The sequence below is a fragment of the Vombatus ursinus genome, unplaced genomic scaffold (genome assembly GCF_900497805.2).
Source record: "Vombatus ursinus unplaced genomic scaffold, bare-nosed wombat genome assembly UNPS02014817.1, whole genome shotgun sequence".
Taxonomy (NCBI): Eukaryota; Metazoa; Chordata; class Mammalia; order Diprotodontia; family Vombatidae; genus Vombatus; species Vombatus ursinus.
Window position 1 is genome coordinate 12,797,635 of NW_020954595.1, and position 15,251 is coordinate 12,812,885.

General features: G+C 51.4%; 2 protein-coding genes across 2 annotated transcripts in view; one reads left to right on the top strand and one right to left on the bottom strand.

The window, feature by feature from the left end:
• The window catches only part of OGN (osteoglycin), a 14,485-nt gene extending 4,830 nt beyond the window's left edge, over positions 1–9,655 (bottom strand). The window contains exons 1-5 of the mRNA XM_027835899.1: positions 9,501–9,655; positions 8,311–8,536; positions 3,238–3,319; positions 2,213–2,371; positions 377–579 (exon numbers count right to left, since the gene is read on the bottom strand). Coding sequence (XP_027691700.1) covers positions 377–579; positions 2,213–2,371; positions 3,238–3,319; positions 8,311–8,457 — 591 coding nt within the window. The 5' untranslated portion in view covers positions 8,458–8,536; positions 9,501–9,655. The remainder of the gene's footprint in view (positions 1–376; positions 580–2,212; positions 2,372–3,237; positions 3,320–8,310; positions 8,537–9,500) is intronic.
• The window catches only part of CENPP (centromere protein P), a 192,431-nt gene that overhangs the window by 34,740 nt on the left and 142,440 nt on the right, over positions 1–15,251 (top strand). The window lies entirely within an intron of this gene.

Sequence of the window (15,251 nt, forward strand, 5' to 3'; positions counted from 1 at the left end):
CAAAGCCTTGTTTCTGAGGTTAGACCCAAAGCCTTGTTTCTGAGGTTAGACCCAAGGCCTTGTTTCCGAGGTTAGACCCAAGGCCTTGTTTCTGAGGTTAGACCCAAGGGCTTGTTTCTGAGGTTAGACCCAAGGCCTTATTTCCAAGGTTAGACCCAAGGGCTTGTTTCTGAGGTTAGACCCAAGGCCTTATTTCCGAGGTTAGACTCAAGGTCTTGTTTCTGAGGTTAGACCTGAGGCCTTGTTTCTGAAGTTAGACCCAAGGCTTTCACACTGGCAGTTATAGGTAAGTGGCGACTTGGATAGAGCGGCTGCAGCCAGCCTGCCAGCCTGTGTAATGCCCCTTTTGGGTTAAATTGGATTAAAAGTTTCTTACCTTGAATGTGTTTGCTTTGATGCCTTTACTTTTGAGCTTGTTGTGTCTGGCATTAAACAAAGTCAGCTTAGACGGCAGGGCTGGGAGCTTGAGCAGCCGGTTCTCTGCCAACGTGAGCTCCTCCAGCAGGGAGAGCCTGGAGAAGGCCCCGTCCTCTATGTCCTCTATCAGGTTTCCGGTGAAATCGAGTCTTCGTAAGTTAGCTTGAGGGAAAGAACACAAAAATATTAAAATGTCACATTTTATTTCATCGTAACCAGGCACTGTTTCATCACAGTTTAAAAGCATAGGCATAGAAGGCCTTGGCAGCCACATTGTTCAGGCCCCTCGTTATGAGATGGAGCCAATAAGATGAATCAAGCACCAATTCATTGTCACCTTCTGTGGCTCAGTGTGGTGCTCCCATCATGTGGAAACTAAGTCACAAAAAATGAACCGCAGAGTTGTGATAGGTCAGATTCCTGCTAACGGCCCAGGCCTGGGGAGACAAGACGGGAGGGAGCAACACACGTCTGATGCCAAGTAGGATTGACAGGGGAGGAGAGAATCATAGGCCCATTCTAGAATTCAAGGAAGGAGAACTCCCTTTGCTCTGCAGAGTCCACAGCCCCAAAGCTGAGCCTGTGATGTTACAGTCAGTAGGGATCTCATTTCAGCCTCGGGGATAGACTACCCAGCATAGGGAGATGGCATTTCAGATTTGGGAACTAGCCAGTGGCCCCATCTGGCCAGAATGTTGAGTGTGTAGAGAGATGGGGTTGGAATAAGGCCACAGCTTCACTGGAGGGTTTGGCTGAAGCCAGATGGCAGAGGGCTTTAAACATTGGCTGCGGACGTTGGCGTTTTGTCCTCGAGGAAGGAAGGAAGGAGTGAAGGCTTGTGAGGAGGGATGTGACAGGGCTAGATTGTATACAGGGGGATTGGAGAAGGGACAGCCTGAGGACAGGGATGTCTGGTCAGGAGGGTGTGGGTATAATCTGAGAAAGAAGCCGGGAAGTCTTGAACCAAGATGCTGCCCCACTTATGAGCAGAGAGGAAAGGGGGGGCCAAGCACCCCAGAAAGTTTGAGTGGACCACCTGCTCCATGTAGGGCAGCAGCAGGGTGGGCAGCCCAGGGAGCTACAGGGATCCTGGCACCCCCAGGAGTAAGGAGGGCAGCGTCCTCCCGCAGACTTGGGGCGAACTTGAGCTTGCTCAGGACACGCGTCCTGGGAGCCACCGTTTGAAGGGGTTTGAGTGTGTGTCACCGTGGCATGAATGAAGGACAGTGAAGGGCAGAGAGGGCTTAACTTTGAAGGGTGAAGCCCAAATGGCCCTCCAGAACCTGGCTGTCTTCACAGGGCATTGGGGGAGTTAAATAAGAACACCAGTGTTTCTCGGGGTGGACTGGTTTGGTTCTGAGGGTCTGAATAGAGGACAGAGAAGGGGGCACAAAAGAAAGGATACCCTAGCATAGAAAGGAGGAAGAAGGCGCAGGAACTTGGGGTTCCTTCATTATTTCTTCTAACACAATCAGTGAACATTCATTAGACCCTTGCTATGTGCCCAGGCACTGTCCTAAGTGCTGAAGAGACAAAAAGAGGCAAAGGACAGTCCCTGTCCTCAAGGAGCTTATAATCTAATGACACGTTAGGCAGGTCGAATTTTTTATATTCTTTTAAAAAGCCAACCAAGAGGGCAGTAGAGACTCGCAGCCTCATATAGAATCTTCTTTTTGTGTTTGTGTGTGTGTGTGTGTGTGTGTGTGTGTGGGCGCATGCGTGCTCCCAGATAGGCTCATACATACCCCTTTGGGGGTGCTTAAATTCATAATTAAAAGAAACTTAATTAACTTACGAATATCTGCAACGTCTTTGGCCATAATCTTCTTGATCTTGTTGAATCGGGCATAAAGGTAGGACGTCTCCTTGGGCAAGGGGGGCACGGCGTCGATGTCGGTCTCCTCGCAGTACACCGAGCCGCTGAGACAGACGCACAAGAGGCAGGTCGGCATTTCTAAGGGGCGACAGGACTAGTGAGCATGGGAGGCTTCCCCAAGGCTGCGTGCGCCCTAAAGGCCTTCTTCTGTCTCTGCTTCTTTCAGCAGCCCAGCACCAGCCAGCCCTGTCTTGCCCCTTCCCAGACTCTGGTTTCTGCATTCAAACCGCTCTTTTTCAGGTGAATTTCTTTGGCTTCTGAAAACGTCATCTTATGAGGCACACACATGAACACACACACACATGTAAACATGCACATACACAACAGCTGAATGACTGAATGGAGAACCCTCTCCAGAACATATTAGAACTTAGAGTGGCCTTTTAAAAGCAGTGATTAATTAACCTTGGAAACAGGGTCAACAGAAGCAGCGTCTATTCATTTCAGATTCAAGTAAGCGTTTGGCGAAGTAGAGCGTCTGAGCTGGGGGCCGCAGCTCTGTAAGCAGACTGAGGTTGTTGGACAGTGTCTGACATGGATCATCTAATCATCTCTCTATGGCTTATCACATGTTGGGTGTGTGTGTGTGTGTGTGTGTGCGCGCGCGCACGTGTGCCTGGGCCCAACCGCCACTCTTGTGGGCCTCCTTTTCACCTGGAGGAATCTCCTTCCCTGGTGCATCGGCTTTATCTATCTGTCAGTCAATCAATCAGCAGGTGTTTTAAGCATGTCCTCTGCACCAGGCCCTGTGCTAAAGTGCTCTCCCTGCCCTTACTTTCTGGGGAGGGAGCTGGGGGGAGGGACCATATCCATGTACAGGTATAGGCAAAGCGGCTTTGCTTCCCCTTTGGAATGGATCTCCATTGGCTGCTTTGGTCACTTTATCTTGCAGTACCTTTTGGAAATACAGTCAAACAAGACCCAAGCCCAACATGAATCCTTACCGCCATCTTCGTTTTTTGCTGGTGGTACCGTTGCACTTTCATCTTTTTGTAAGGCATGTAGAATTGCCATAGTATCTTTTTTCTGTTAGAAAAATAAAGATGATCAGTTACTTTATTTAGCCGAAAAGCAAACCCAATAGAGCCCGGTATGATGGGGGCTTTGGGTTGGGATGGGCACGGTGTGCTAAGTGGGCTGTTTTCTGCATTGTTTGGGAAGCCATGGCTTGGGGTTGAGCCCATATCGGGCTGTATTAGAATGAATGGGGCTCTGTCAGAGGGATAACGCAATGCAATTACTTCTTTTTTTTTTTAATCATGCAAAACATAATTCCATATTAGTCATACTGTGAAAGAAAAAACACATCAAAACAACAACAACAGAAAAGAATGTGAAGGGGGCAGCTAGGTGGCGCAGTAGATGGAGCACCGGTCCTGAAGTCAGGAGGACCTGAGGTCAAATCCAGCCTCAGACCAAACACTTGACACTTACTAGCTGTGTGACCTTGGGCAAGTCACTTAACCCCAACTGCCTAAGCAAAAAAAAAAAAAAAGAAATTCATCAGAAAAGAATGTGAAAAATAGCATGCTTTGATCTTCGTTCGGATTCTAGGTGGACAGCATTTTTTATCACGCGTCCTTTGGAGTTGTCTTGGGTCATTGTATTGCTGACTATAGTCAAGTCATCCACAGCTGACCATCAGACAATGTGGCTGGTACTGTGGACCGAGTTCTCCTGGCTCTGCTCCCTTCACTTGATACAGTTACTTCTACCACAACTTGGTGCAGCCTGTCTGTGACTCTGGCTTGGGGTCAGTGCCACGAGATCCCGGTAGAGGAGAACCCCCAGCCTGCCTCTAGGCCGCCCCATTTCAGGGGGCTTGAGGCACCCCCTCCATGACTAGAGAGGCAGGGAGGTTATGCACAGACAAGAGTGAGGAAGAATGAAATGGACCTTTGGTTCTGGTTCTCAGCAGAAGCAGATGACCCAAATGGGTCCAGTTGGCTGAACTCCTGGGATGACGTAAGGGCAGGCAGCTCCATCATGAGGGCTGCAGCAGTCACCTGGCCCAGGAAGAGTCCCCACCAGTCAATCCATTAATCTGCGATTGCGTGTGGAGAGCCTGCTGTGTTTTGGGAGCCGTGCTAAGGATGGGAATATAAAAGTGGAGCAGCCTGGGCCTCAGGGAGCTTACCTTCTAGCAGGATGATGCAATACCCTTGGAGGAGTGGGGGTCAGAAAAGGGAGCTTGGTGGAGGCAGTCACAGGACCCAGGATGCATGCCCCGAGGTTCTGGGCCCACCTGGACCTGGGGGCTTCAGAGGAGATTGACTGACCCTCCTAATCTGGGCAGTGCCCAAACTGGGAGGATCACCTCACCTCCATGTGGGAGAAGAGACGGGTCTTACACTACCTCCCCTCCTCAGAGAACCTCTGAGAGTGTCTGGTGCTCCGGCCCCTCCTCAAATGCTGGGCATGCCTCAGTGGGCCTGCCACCTCCTCTTCCAGGGATGCAGATTGCAGCCCGTCCAGGCCTGCCCAGGCTGTGGACTTTTGTCCGGGTTCTCCCATAGGTTTGACATTTTGTGGAAGACCTTCTTCAGTTTCTCCCGACAGCCTCCTGCCAGGGGAGCCTTCTGTCTGCTGCCCACCTGCCAGCCCTCCCCACATGATCTGTTCCTATCTCCGGTGCCATCTCTTACTCTGAAAAAAAACATTTATTAAGCACTTAGTGTGTGCAAAGCCCTGGGAACACAGACAGAAAGTGAGTCCGGCCCTGCTCTCGCAGGGCTCCCCCTCCCATAGTGGAGACAGCACCCAGGGAAGGTCTCAGCTGCAGCCAGAGGAAAAGGTCCTGAGGGCACCACAGCAGAGCAGATGGTCAGGCCTCTTCTTTCATGTCGTTTCCACTGATAAAATCCCGTTGGTTCCTGATGAAGAGTCATTGGCAGGCCAAGGACTTGGGTGGCAAGAAGCCTCTCATCTGGGTCGTCAGTTGCTGTGGCAGGCTCACGCAGAGGAGCGGTGTCCAGGCTGCATCTCCACAGGGGCCGCTTCTCGAGATGATGGCCTTTTGCATTGTTGCCCCCGGGGCTCCTGGGCTCAGGCCCTTCCCAGGGTCTGAGGAGAGAGGGGGATTTGATTTGTGTGACCCAGACTGCCTCCTGTCCTCTCTCTCTGAGAAGGGAAGGTATTGACATCTGGGGGAATGGGAAAGGCCTCCTGGAACAGGTAAGATTTGACCCAGTCTTCAAGGAAGGTAGGGGCACACTGGGGCCCGCCGGCTGCCTCGGTCTGGCCGGATTGCTTGCTGGGGGAGTGCCTTAGCTCGGTTCTCCATGGCCTTTGAGGGCCCTCGCTTCTCCTCTGCTCTACCCTGCTTACACCCCCGTGGGCCTCCCCACGGGCCTCTGGGAGATGCTCGTCCTAGCACTTTGAAGACCGCTGTTTTCCCTGCCTCACCATCATGCTGGTAGCATATCGGTCCTTCAAAGACTGGCCTCCATTTCTTCCTTCTGCGCAGTCCTGGGCTCGCCGCCCTCTTGTGCCGCCTGTCCCAGATGGACACGAGCCCTCTGCTGGCCAGTCTGTTCTCCTCTCTGATGACAGCAGTAGGGGTCATCCTGTACATCTGTGTTTTAAAGGCAATTCCTGTTCACACCCACTAACCTTGGCAGGTGGTTAGGAGCTCATATTGACCTCACATTTCACCAATGTCACATTGACCTCTCTGGGCCCTTCACCTGGGCTGGCTTGTCAGTAGTCAATAAACACTGATTACAACTGGGTGGTTCAGTGGTTAGAGCACCGGGCCTGGAGTCAGGAAGACCTGAGTTCAAATCCAGCCTCAGACTCTTACTAGCTATGTCATCCTAGACAAGTCGCTTCGCTTCTGTTTTTCTTAATCCACGGGAGAAGGAAATGGGGACCCACTCCAGTATTTTTGACAAGAAAATCCCTTGGGCAGCATTGGCAAGCTGTGGTCCATGGGGACCGGAAGAGTCAGACATGACTGAATAATAACAGCACAGTCCCTTTCGAGGCAGCTCTAAGCCATGGCTTCAGAACTGGCCTGCTGACCCCCTGAAGAAGCCAGCTGGCCGTCCAGGGGATTTGTTGTTTCCTTTTCAAGAATGGAGGCATGGCCAGTGATCCCTAGCCTGGGGCCATGGAGGGTCCAGAGCACTGGCCTGGGACGTACTCCTCTCGACCATCGTTCTAATTAAATAACATCAACAGCGATCAAGATGTCACCCCTGTGACAGTGGTGGGGACCTCCTCACTTTCCCCTGGACCGTTGGGGTCGCCCCCTTTTCGGTCTCCGTTCCACAAAGCTCCGGTGCATCTTCCCTCCACCCAGATGCCAGAACACGGGTCTCTCCCTGCTCAGTAAACTCCAAGGTTTCCCGTTATTTTTCAGGTCGGAGTCAGACTGCTCTGTTCACAACCCGGCCACATTCAATGTTCAGCCCTCTGGCCACGTTCCTCAGGCCTGGCGCTCCCTCTTCTGCCTGTGCACTGACTGTGCCCCGTGGCTGATTGCGCCTCTTAGAATCCTTCATTTCTGCCGAGGTTCAGCTGGTGTCTCACCCACGTGAAGCCCTTTCCCCTTCCGTCACCTCAGCTGCTAGTGCCTTCCCCCCGCAAAAGGAGTTTGTGTTTATTTTGTCCGTGGCTTACAGAGCGATGTTCATACTGTCTCAGCCGCTAGAATGGAAGCTCCTTGAGGGCAGGGGCAGTTTCATTTTTGTCTTTGTATACCCAGGGCCCGGCACACAGTAGGTGCCTAGGACAAACATGGTGCTTGCCTGGGCCACAACAACAGTACCTCACATTTATGTCCCCCTTTAAGGTTTCTGTGATGCTTTCGTTTGATTGTGTCACCTGCTCTGACAGCGTGCGCCTCAGCCTTGCAGAGGAGGGTGTGCTTGGTGTGACAGTAGACTCATCACCTGACACGTCAGTCAGTCAGTTCACAAGCATTTGAAAAGTCCTGTGGCTAGAGCCAGGGGCACAACATTGCTGAAGAGTAAGCGTGAAGCCCTGTGAGCTGGATGAGCCTGCCTCAACAAATAGAAGGAAATACAAATGGAGGGAATTCTATCGTATGTAAGGCAAGACGGGCCTTTGTAAGTGGGAGTTTGGACTAGTTGCTCCCTGAGGCCCCACATAGTCTCCCATTCAGGGATTCCCTTTTATTTTTCTTATATTAAATCAAGACCCAAATAAAATCCGTGTAGATGAAGGGCTTCTCCCTGAAATGGTCCCTACGTCTTAATTGAAGCCCCTTCCCCCTGGCCAGCATCTGGCCTCACAGGCCAGACAACGGGAACTTGCTGGGTCGGCCTTGCAGAGCTGCCCAACTCAGGGCGAGGGGCCCTTTTTGGGTCACCAGGATCGCTTGTCAGGGGATCAGAATTCTCGCATGAATAGCAGTGGGGTCCAAGGGATTTTGGTACAGCATTAGCTTTCTTTCCCTTAGTCAGTACTCATGTCTGGGGGGGCCAAGACCCCAGAGTAACACATAGCTCAGGAGGGAGAGACCAGAAGGTTTGCCCTGTGCCCCCTGCCCAGCCCCCAATCTAAGAAGTTGCTGACCGTTTCCTTATTATGTAAATGGTCTCATGGGGAGTGATTTACAAGTATGTCCAAAATAAATATTTCTTGTACTTTCTGGTTCTGTTGTCGTATTTGAATCACCCTGGAATAACTGTCCCTGAGAGGGCTCCTCCTCTTTCCCCAGTCTGGCTGGTGTTGGGCTGTAGCCCTAACCCTAACACCTGAGGAAGTGACAGGTGCCAGCAGGTGCCACAGAGCACCCACAAAGTACATCTGCTGCACTTCACTTTACCTAAGACTCCCCCATTCCTCGGGAATTCTTACATCACAGTTGCTCAATCTGGTGATTATGGACAGTTCTCACTTTAAATGCTCCTGGGAATCTACTTTGTGACAGTTATGATGCATGATTTTTTAAATCATTTAAATGGCATTCTCTTTTGTGCATGTTAGTAAATGTTGTCAAGGGCAAACACGGGCAGTCTGTTGGTTGTAGAATAACAGAAATGCGCTACCTTCGTAGTTTTCTCGTCCTGTGGGGGCTCCTCATAATCCCATATTTCTTCCAAAGTCTCTGTCCTGGAGCTCTGTGGAGTGGGTGGGGCCGGCTTTACCCACGGCACCAAGAGAACCCAGAGCAATGCGGCCTGCAGGGTCTTCATGGCAGCCCAGACCACGGTGCTCAAGTGGGAGTCACTGAGGAGGACGAGGACGGTGGGTTCCTGTTCCCTCTCGTTGTCCCTGAGAGCCGAGAGAGAGACAGAGACAGAGAGACAGAGAGAGACAGCGGTCAGGCAGCCGCACATCCCAGAGGCCGGCAAGGGCCATGGAGCCAGCAGCAGGCGGTTAACCCAGCCTGTCCTCATGTTCATTCATTGTTGGTCATCCGAATGCAAGAAACCTGGGAACATTCTGCTGGCCACTTTCAGGTGACGAGTTCCCTTCTCTCTCATTGAAGAATCCTAAACCGCACTAGTTGTTTACTTCTTGTTCATGGTCAGATTGTGTTGACGTGGTTATCACACAACTGACATTTCTCTATTTGTATTGTGAATATTTAAAGCTAAAAAGGAGCCGTGAGCCCCGCGCGAAGGTTTGGCTGAAGTAGAAACATGACCCCTTACCAGGGAAGTCGACAGCCAATTTGTGCTTTTAAGATAAACACAAGAACGATTTATTCACTGGGCTTATTTTTAAAAGCTCCAAATCCTTTGTGTTTGTCTTCACTTTGTGGGGTGGCTTCAGATAAAATGCGTCCTCCTCTGCCTCGGACCCCCTTTCAGAGTGAGGTTGTTTGATCTAAGCCACTTTTGCAGCAGTGAGTGGACGAGGGAGTTGTTCAGGGCAGACACTTCCCAGCCATCCTAAGGAGAGCTCAGCAGCATTTGAAGTGGGAGGCTGGGGGTGGGGGGGGGGGGTAATTTAAGGATTAGGCAGTCTGTTAAGGTGCTTGCCTCTGCGGGATTTGCTCCAAACTCCCTCTGCCTCCAGTGACAAATACAGTAAAATGACTGCTTTTGCAGCACCTTGTACCTAATGTCATGAATGTGAAATTGGACAATGCTCAAAAATATTCCCTCAGTATTTACTTTTAAAGTTAATGGAAACCTCATTAAAAGCTGGCTTCTACCTGGGTTAAAACAATTAAAAATGACCCACATAGCAACATGCAGTATTGAGAATAGCTTTGAAAAAGAGAGCCTACCGTGTCCGTGGTCCTCAAGTGTTTGTGGTTTTCTTCGGCAGACACTCGTGTGTGTGTGTGTGTGTGTGTGTGTGTGTGTGTGTGTGTGTGTGTGTGCTTGCGCGCGCCTGAGCCCACAGTGGGAGGGCGCAGGCAGCGGGGGAGGCTGCAGAGTGTTTCAGGATCTCTGGCGGTCTGGGGGCCGGCGGCTTTAAAAGCCCTTTCCATGGGGGAGACAGCCTTGCCAACATTCCTTCTCTTGTTGGGCGAGAGCCGGCTGGGAACATTCCTGAAAAGAGGTGAATTAGACCAGCTCCAAGGACTGTTCCCTCGAGATCCCCCCGCCCAGTGAGCTTGTTGGTGCGCGACTCTTGGGTGTACGATGAATTGTTTGTCTTAGTGGACATTAGTTTATTAAGATGGCCGAGATACTCAGTCATCTGACCCTTTTCCTATGAGACGCCCCATCTGCTTTCTGAATTAACTTGCCCTCCAAGATCAGGCATATGTGTTCGATTAATATACCTCTAGAGGAGTTCATATTTTAAAAAGTCTTAGCGGGAATGGCTTCATTGTTGGATCTGTTAGAGGTTTTCCTATTGCTTCCTGATGCAGTTTTATGTGTGATCTCTGTCCCCACATACATCTGTGACCGATCCGAGGCTGGACGGATCTGCTCCCGCCTCAGGCTCGGCTGTTTTCAGGAAAGCCTGAATGTGAGTCGACTCACAGTGGAGATCTGTTTTTCACTCTGTGCTCAGGTGTCCTAGGAAAGTGCGTCTCTGGCTTTGGTCCTTTCGGGTGCTCTGGAAACACTGGTTCATCACGTAGTTTGTGGTTTGGAAAACGACAGCATTATCGCCTCGGCAGGGGGAGGGTTTTTGACTGTGAGGCCAATGGGAAGCCCTGTGCTGGCTGGGCATGACTGGAGAATGGGATTCACCCAGCCTTTGGTCCAGCCAGGCCGGGCACTTTGCAGCTCCTCATATGGGACACGCCATCTCCCATCGCCGAGCCTTTGTCCCTGGAGTTCTCTCCCTCTCCCTTGTGCTGCTTAGAATCCTCATTTCTCCTCCGAGTTCAGCTCAAAATGCCGCCTCCTATGTGAGACTTGGACCTTGCTGGCGGCTCATGCCCGCCCTCCCTAAAATGCTCCTAGGTGTTTATTTCTTGCTGGCCACACTGTCTCCTCCTGTAGAGCATAAGCTCCTTGAGGGCAGGGACCTGTTGGTCTCATGGGATCCCCAGTGCCTGGCGCAGCCTCTGGAATGCAGTCGGTGCTTAATAAATGCTTGTGGGTGGGTTGAGGCTTGGCACCAGCTCTTGAGTCTCAGGTTTTTACTTGGTGCGGCCTTTGTTCCAGAATGTCTGGGCCCATCAGAATGCCGAGCTGCGTAACTGTCCGAATGGGGCGTTTTGAACGTGGTTTTTGTTTGCCTCCCTAGGCCTTGGCGAATTCCGCCAGGCATCTTCGCCCGTCCCCCTGGGTTGCCCTCAGTGGGGCACGTCCCCCCTCAATGCCGGGCTGGGGTGTCACCCCTGCAGGCCGGGCCTTTCCTCGCGGCTCTCTCCCTCCAGTGCCCAGCATGAAGAGCGCTGTCAGTCACTGAGGCAGTGAGCATGGATTAATCGGGATACAAATACAAGCTTAAAAAACCCATCAATAATAGTAATAACTCACACTTATACTGTGCTCTGCGCGCTTTACAGATCCGCATCATACTCATCTCATGGCAGCCTCTTGAGGTAGATATTAATGATGCCCCTGTTTCACAGATGAGGAATCTGAGTTTCAGAGCAGTTCAGTGATCACACTGCTAGTATATAACTGAATCAAGTTTTGAACCCAGGGCTTCCTGACTCCCAAGTTTAGTGCTCTGTTATGTGAATCTGCTTCCCTTGCTGTAGTGGACAGAGCTCCAGACCTGGGGTCAGGAAGACCCATCTTCCTGAGTTCAGATCTGGCCTCAGATATTGACTAGCTGTTTGACCTTGGGCAAGTCACTTAGCCCTATTTGCCTCAGTTTCCTCATCTGTGAAATGAGCTGGAGAAGGAAATGACAAACCACTCTAGTATCTCTGCCAAGAAAAACCCAAATGGGGTCATGGAGAGTCAGACACGACCGAAAAGAGTGAACCGCAGCAAGCCTCCCCTGCCTTGTGTGAAGCCGACACATGATTGGCAATTGTTGAATTGAATTAAACTTCAGGAAGCTCATTCATCAAAGTGACTCAATCTGACCCGAGTTGACGAACATTTATAAAAAGCCTAGTGGGTGCAGAGCCCTCTCCATAGTGCTGGGGATGCCGAGAATAAGGACACGGCGCCACTCTCCTTGACGTTCTGTTCTCCTGGGAGGACACAACATACGTATAGATAATAAATCAGCAAATACAGGGGGAGAGGGCATCAGCATTGGGAGGATCCAGAAGGTTCTCCTGTGAAAGATGGCGCCTGAGCCAAGCTTGGAAGCCCAGGGAGGATTCTGGGCTAGGGTGGGGGTGGGGGGCGATTGGCGAGCCTCCGATAGAAGGTGGGCTTTGACCTAAGCCTTGAAGGAAGTCAGAACGGCAGAGGGTGGGGGTGGAGGTGAGGAGAGCGAGCTTCGCAGGCACGGGGGCAACCAGGGAGAGTCATAGAATGAGAAGCGGAAGGGTCACGTATGAGGCCCATGTCATTCCGTAATAGAACCTCGGGGGGGAGTCGGTTGTAAGAGGCCTGGAAAGGCCTGCAAGTAATAGGGAACCACTGGAGATTGTTGTATGGGGGGCTTGGGGAATGTGGGCAGACCTGCGCTTTAGGGGGTCACTTTGGCATTTGAGTAGAGAAGGGGCTGGCGTGGGCAGAGACTTGAGGCAGGATGACTAACCAGAGAAGGAAGGGCATATATGCGCCATGGAGTGCAGACAGAAGTGGGGGATGAGAGCTAGGGAGTAGTGAAGGAGGACACTGGGGGACTGGGAAGACGGTGGTACCCCCAATGGTCATGGGAAGCTTGGCAGAAGAGAGGATTTCCAGGGAATGATAACAAATTCCATGTTGGACACTTGGAGTTTGCAGATGTCTCAAGAGCCATGTGTGATGTGATGGAACCAGGAGAGAGCCATGGGCTAGATAGATAGAGCTGGGGAATCATCCATGCAGAGATGATCATTAAACCTGTTAGAGGAGAAGCAGAACAGAGGGAGAAGAGAAGAGGGCCTGGGACAGAGCCCTGGGGGGCACCCACAGTCAGTAGGTTTGACCTGAATGAAGAACCAAGAAAGGAGACTGAGAACCTAGAGAGGAGGCCATACCCCAGGGACCATGATTGTCACGGTCAGAGATTGCAGAAAGGTTAAGAGGAATGGGGACTGAGAAAAGACCCTGACATTGGGCTGCTCAGGAGGGACTGTTGTCCGCTGAATAATGAGACTAGAGGTCAGACTGCAGCCTTAAGGGGGTGGAGGAGGCAGGGTGACCTGGAGGGTATGATTGCTGTATTTCTGGGAGTGTGGTAAGAGGAAGGAAGAGTGGGAGAGAAGGTGTGAACGGGGTCTGCTCACGACTTGTGGACAAGAGATGAGGGAAGGGGGCGAGTCCAGGAAAACTCCCATGTTCTGCACAGAGGAGAGGTCATCGATGGAGGAGCCCGAGGAGGAGAGGTATGGAGAAGGACGATGTCTTTGTCTTTATTTGGTCATTGAGGTGCCTTTGGGGTGGGTTTGTGTGGCGTGCGTGTGTGTAGTGTGGTGTCTGTGTATGGAGAGTATGTGCTTTAGGTAGAGCAGACTGATAGCCAAGAAGACGGTCTGGAGTGGGACTCAGGTTTTGTACTGAAAGGGAGGAGAGAGACAACAAAATGGTGCCCATCTCCAGGGAGGCCCTGTAGGTTGGTGGGCTTCTGGGGAAGAGCAAACCAGGAGCTGTGGAATAAGCAGGAGAGAAAGTGGAAAGGCATTGAAGAGCAGGAGAATGTGCGGATTACCATCATTACTGGGATTAATTAGAGTGGGGAGCCCTCCTCGGACCAGAAGGCAGGAGAGAGCAGCTGGAGCCTCAGCAGTTTGGAAGGGGAGGTCCCATCAGAGGCCTGTCCTCCCACCTCCCTTTGGAGGTCAGGAGTGACCTCCTGGGGCAGTGGGGAGAGTAGGGAATGGGGAGAAAAAGAAGAAGAGAGATCTGGCCCAGATGTTGTAGGGATCGTGTTGTAGGCGGTGGATCTCTTTGGGGTATAGGGGGAGCCCGAGGAGGCCAGGAGGCAGAGTGTGGGAAGGGCAGCAGTTTAGTGTGATAGGTCTGGGAAGGGCATCTGGGGCCAGATGGAGAAGGAGCGAATGAATGAATTGATCAGGTGCTTCCTGTGTTCAAAGGATACACTGAAGGAAGAAAGGCTTGAAGCGGGCAACCAAGAGAGAGCTACTGAACTAGCCCAGGCGAGAGATGATGGAGGCTTTGACTCTAGTGGGAGCCACATGGGGGAAGGGGAGGGGGCAGATTCGAGGATGTGGAAGAAGAAGCCACATGAATTGGCAGATATGGGTGCAAGGAAGAGAGAGGGATTGAGGGTGACTCTCCGGTTGCCCACCTGGGCCGTGGGGGATGATGGGGCTCTTGATAGAAACAGGTGAGTCAGAGTTAGGAAGAGGGACAGGCTTTGGGAAGAGAGGCTGAGCTCTGTTTGGGAGAGGTAGCACACTGGGTGTGAAAAGTCCAGGAGACAGCTGACAGTGCTGGACCCAGGCCAGGGCTGGCCAACACACACGGGAGGAGCAAAAGTTCCCACCCGGAGAGGGCAAAGATTTCGCTGCCTTTTCGAAACCACCAGAGACTCGGGTTTCCAGGTCGCCCAAGTCAGTGTTTGAAAGGGACCCCCGCGAGGTTTTGTTAGTGAAAGGGAAGTCTCAGAAATGGCATCTACCAACTTGTGTCACGTGGATTCCCTTGGAGCTAAGAATGCGTTGAAGCATTGGACTGAGGCTCCACTCGCCTCTACTGTTTGTCCTTCCGTTTATTTTATTGCCTAGTTAACTACCAGGTTAACTAACGTGTAAATTTTCATTAAAACTGCTGCTCGTTTATCAGCCACCCTGACTTTATGCAGCTGCAGCCTTTTATCTATGTGCCCACTTCAGGGTGATTGTTGTGGAGCATCAGGACTCCTGGGTTTTGGGGTCAAAGAAACGGGGGTTCACATCCTGGCTCTAACTCTTCTGACCCGTGTGACCTCGGCCAAGTTGGGTTGGGTTTGGGCCTTTAGGGTCTTCATAGGAATGTGACTGGATTGGGGGAGGGGGGTTTCTAGAGGTTCTTCTAGGTTCCTCCCAAATCACATTCTGTTTTCCTGGCTTAATTGTCAAGCGATCAGAGAAACACGGATGTTGTGTTGCATTTCTGCACACCTTCATCAGCTCCATGTTCACATGAAAGCACAAACCACCTCCTTGTTAGTGAATTCAGTTCTGTCTGGATATTTTTCAACAAGCAGTAAAGCAGGGCACCTTTGAAGGCCTCCCCGCTGCTTCCCCGGCTCCCGGCATGCCGGGGTGGAGGTGAGGGGTAACATCGTTATCATAACTAACCAATGGGGCTGTAACTCACTCAGTGGGTCAAGAACCCTTGGCAAGGGCGAATTTGGAGCTCTCTGCTTTGTTGACTTGTGAACTCTTTTAATATTTAGTGGAAATTTTCTTCTTAACAGTTAAAAATGAGAAGAAGGCGTTGAGATTAAGGTTGCTCTTTTGATGGGGTACAAACTTTTTTAAGCTTTAAAAATGTCAGACCATTCACAT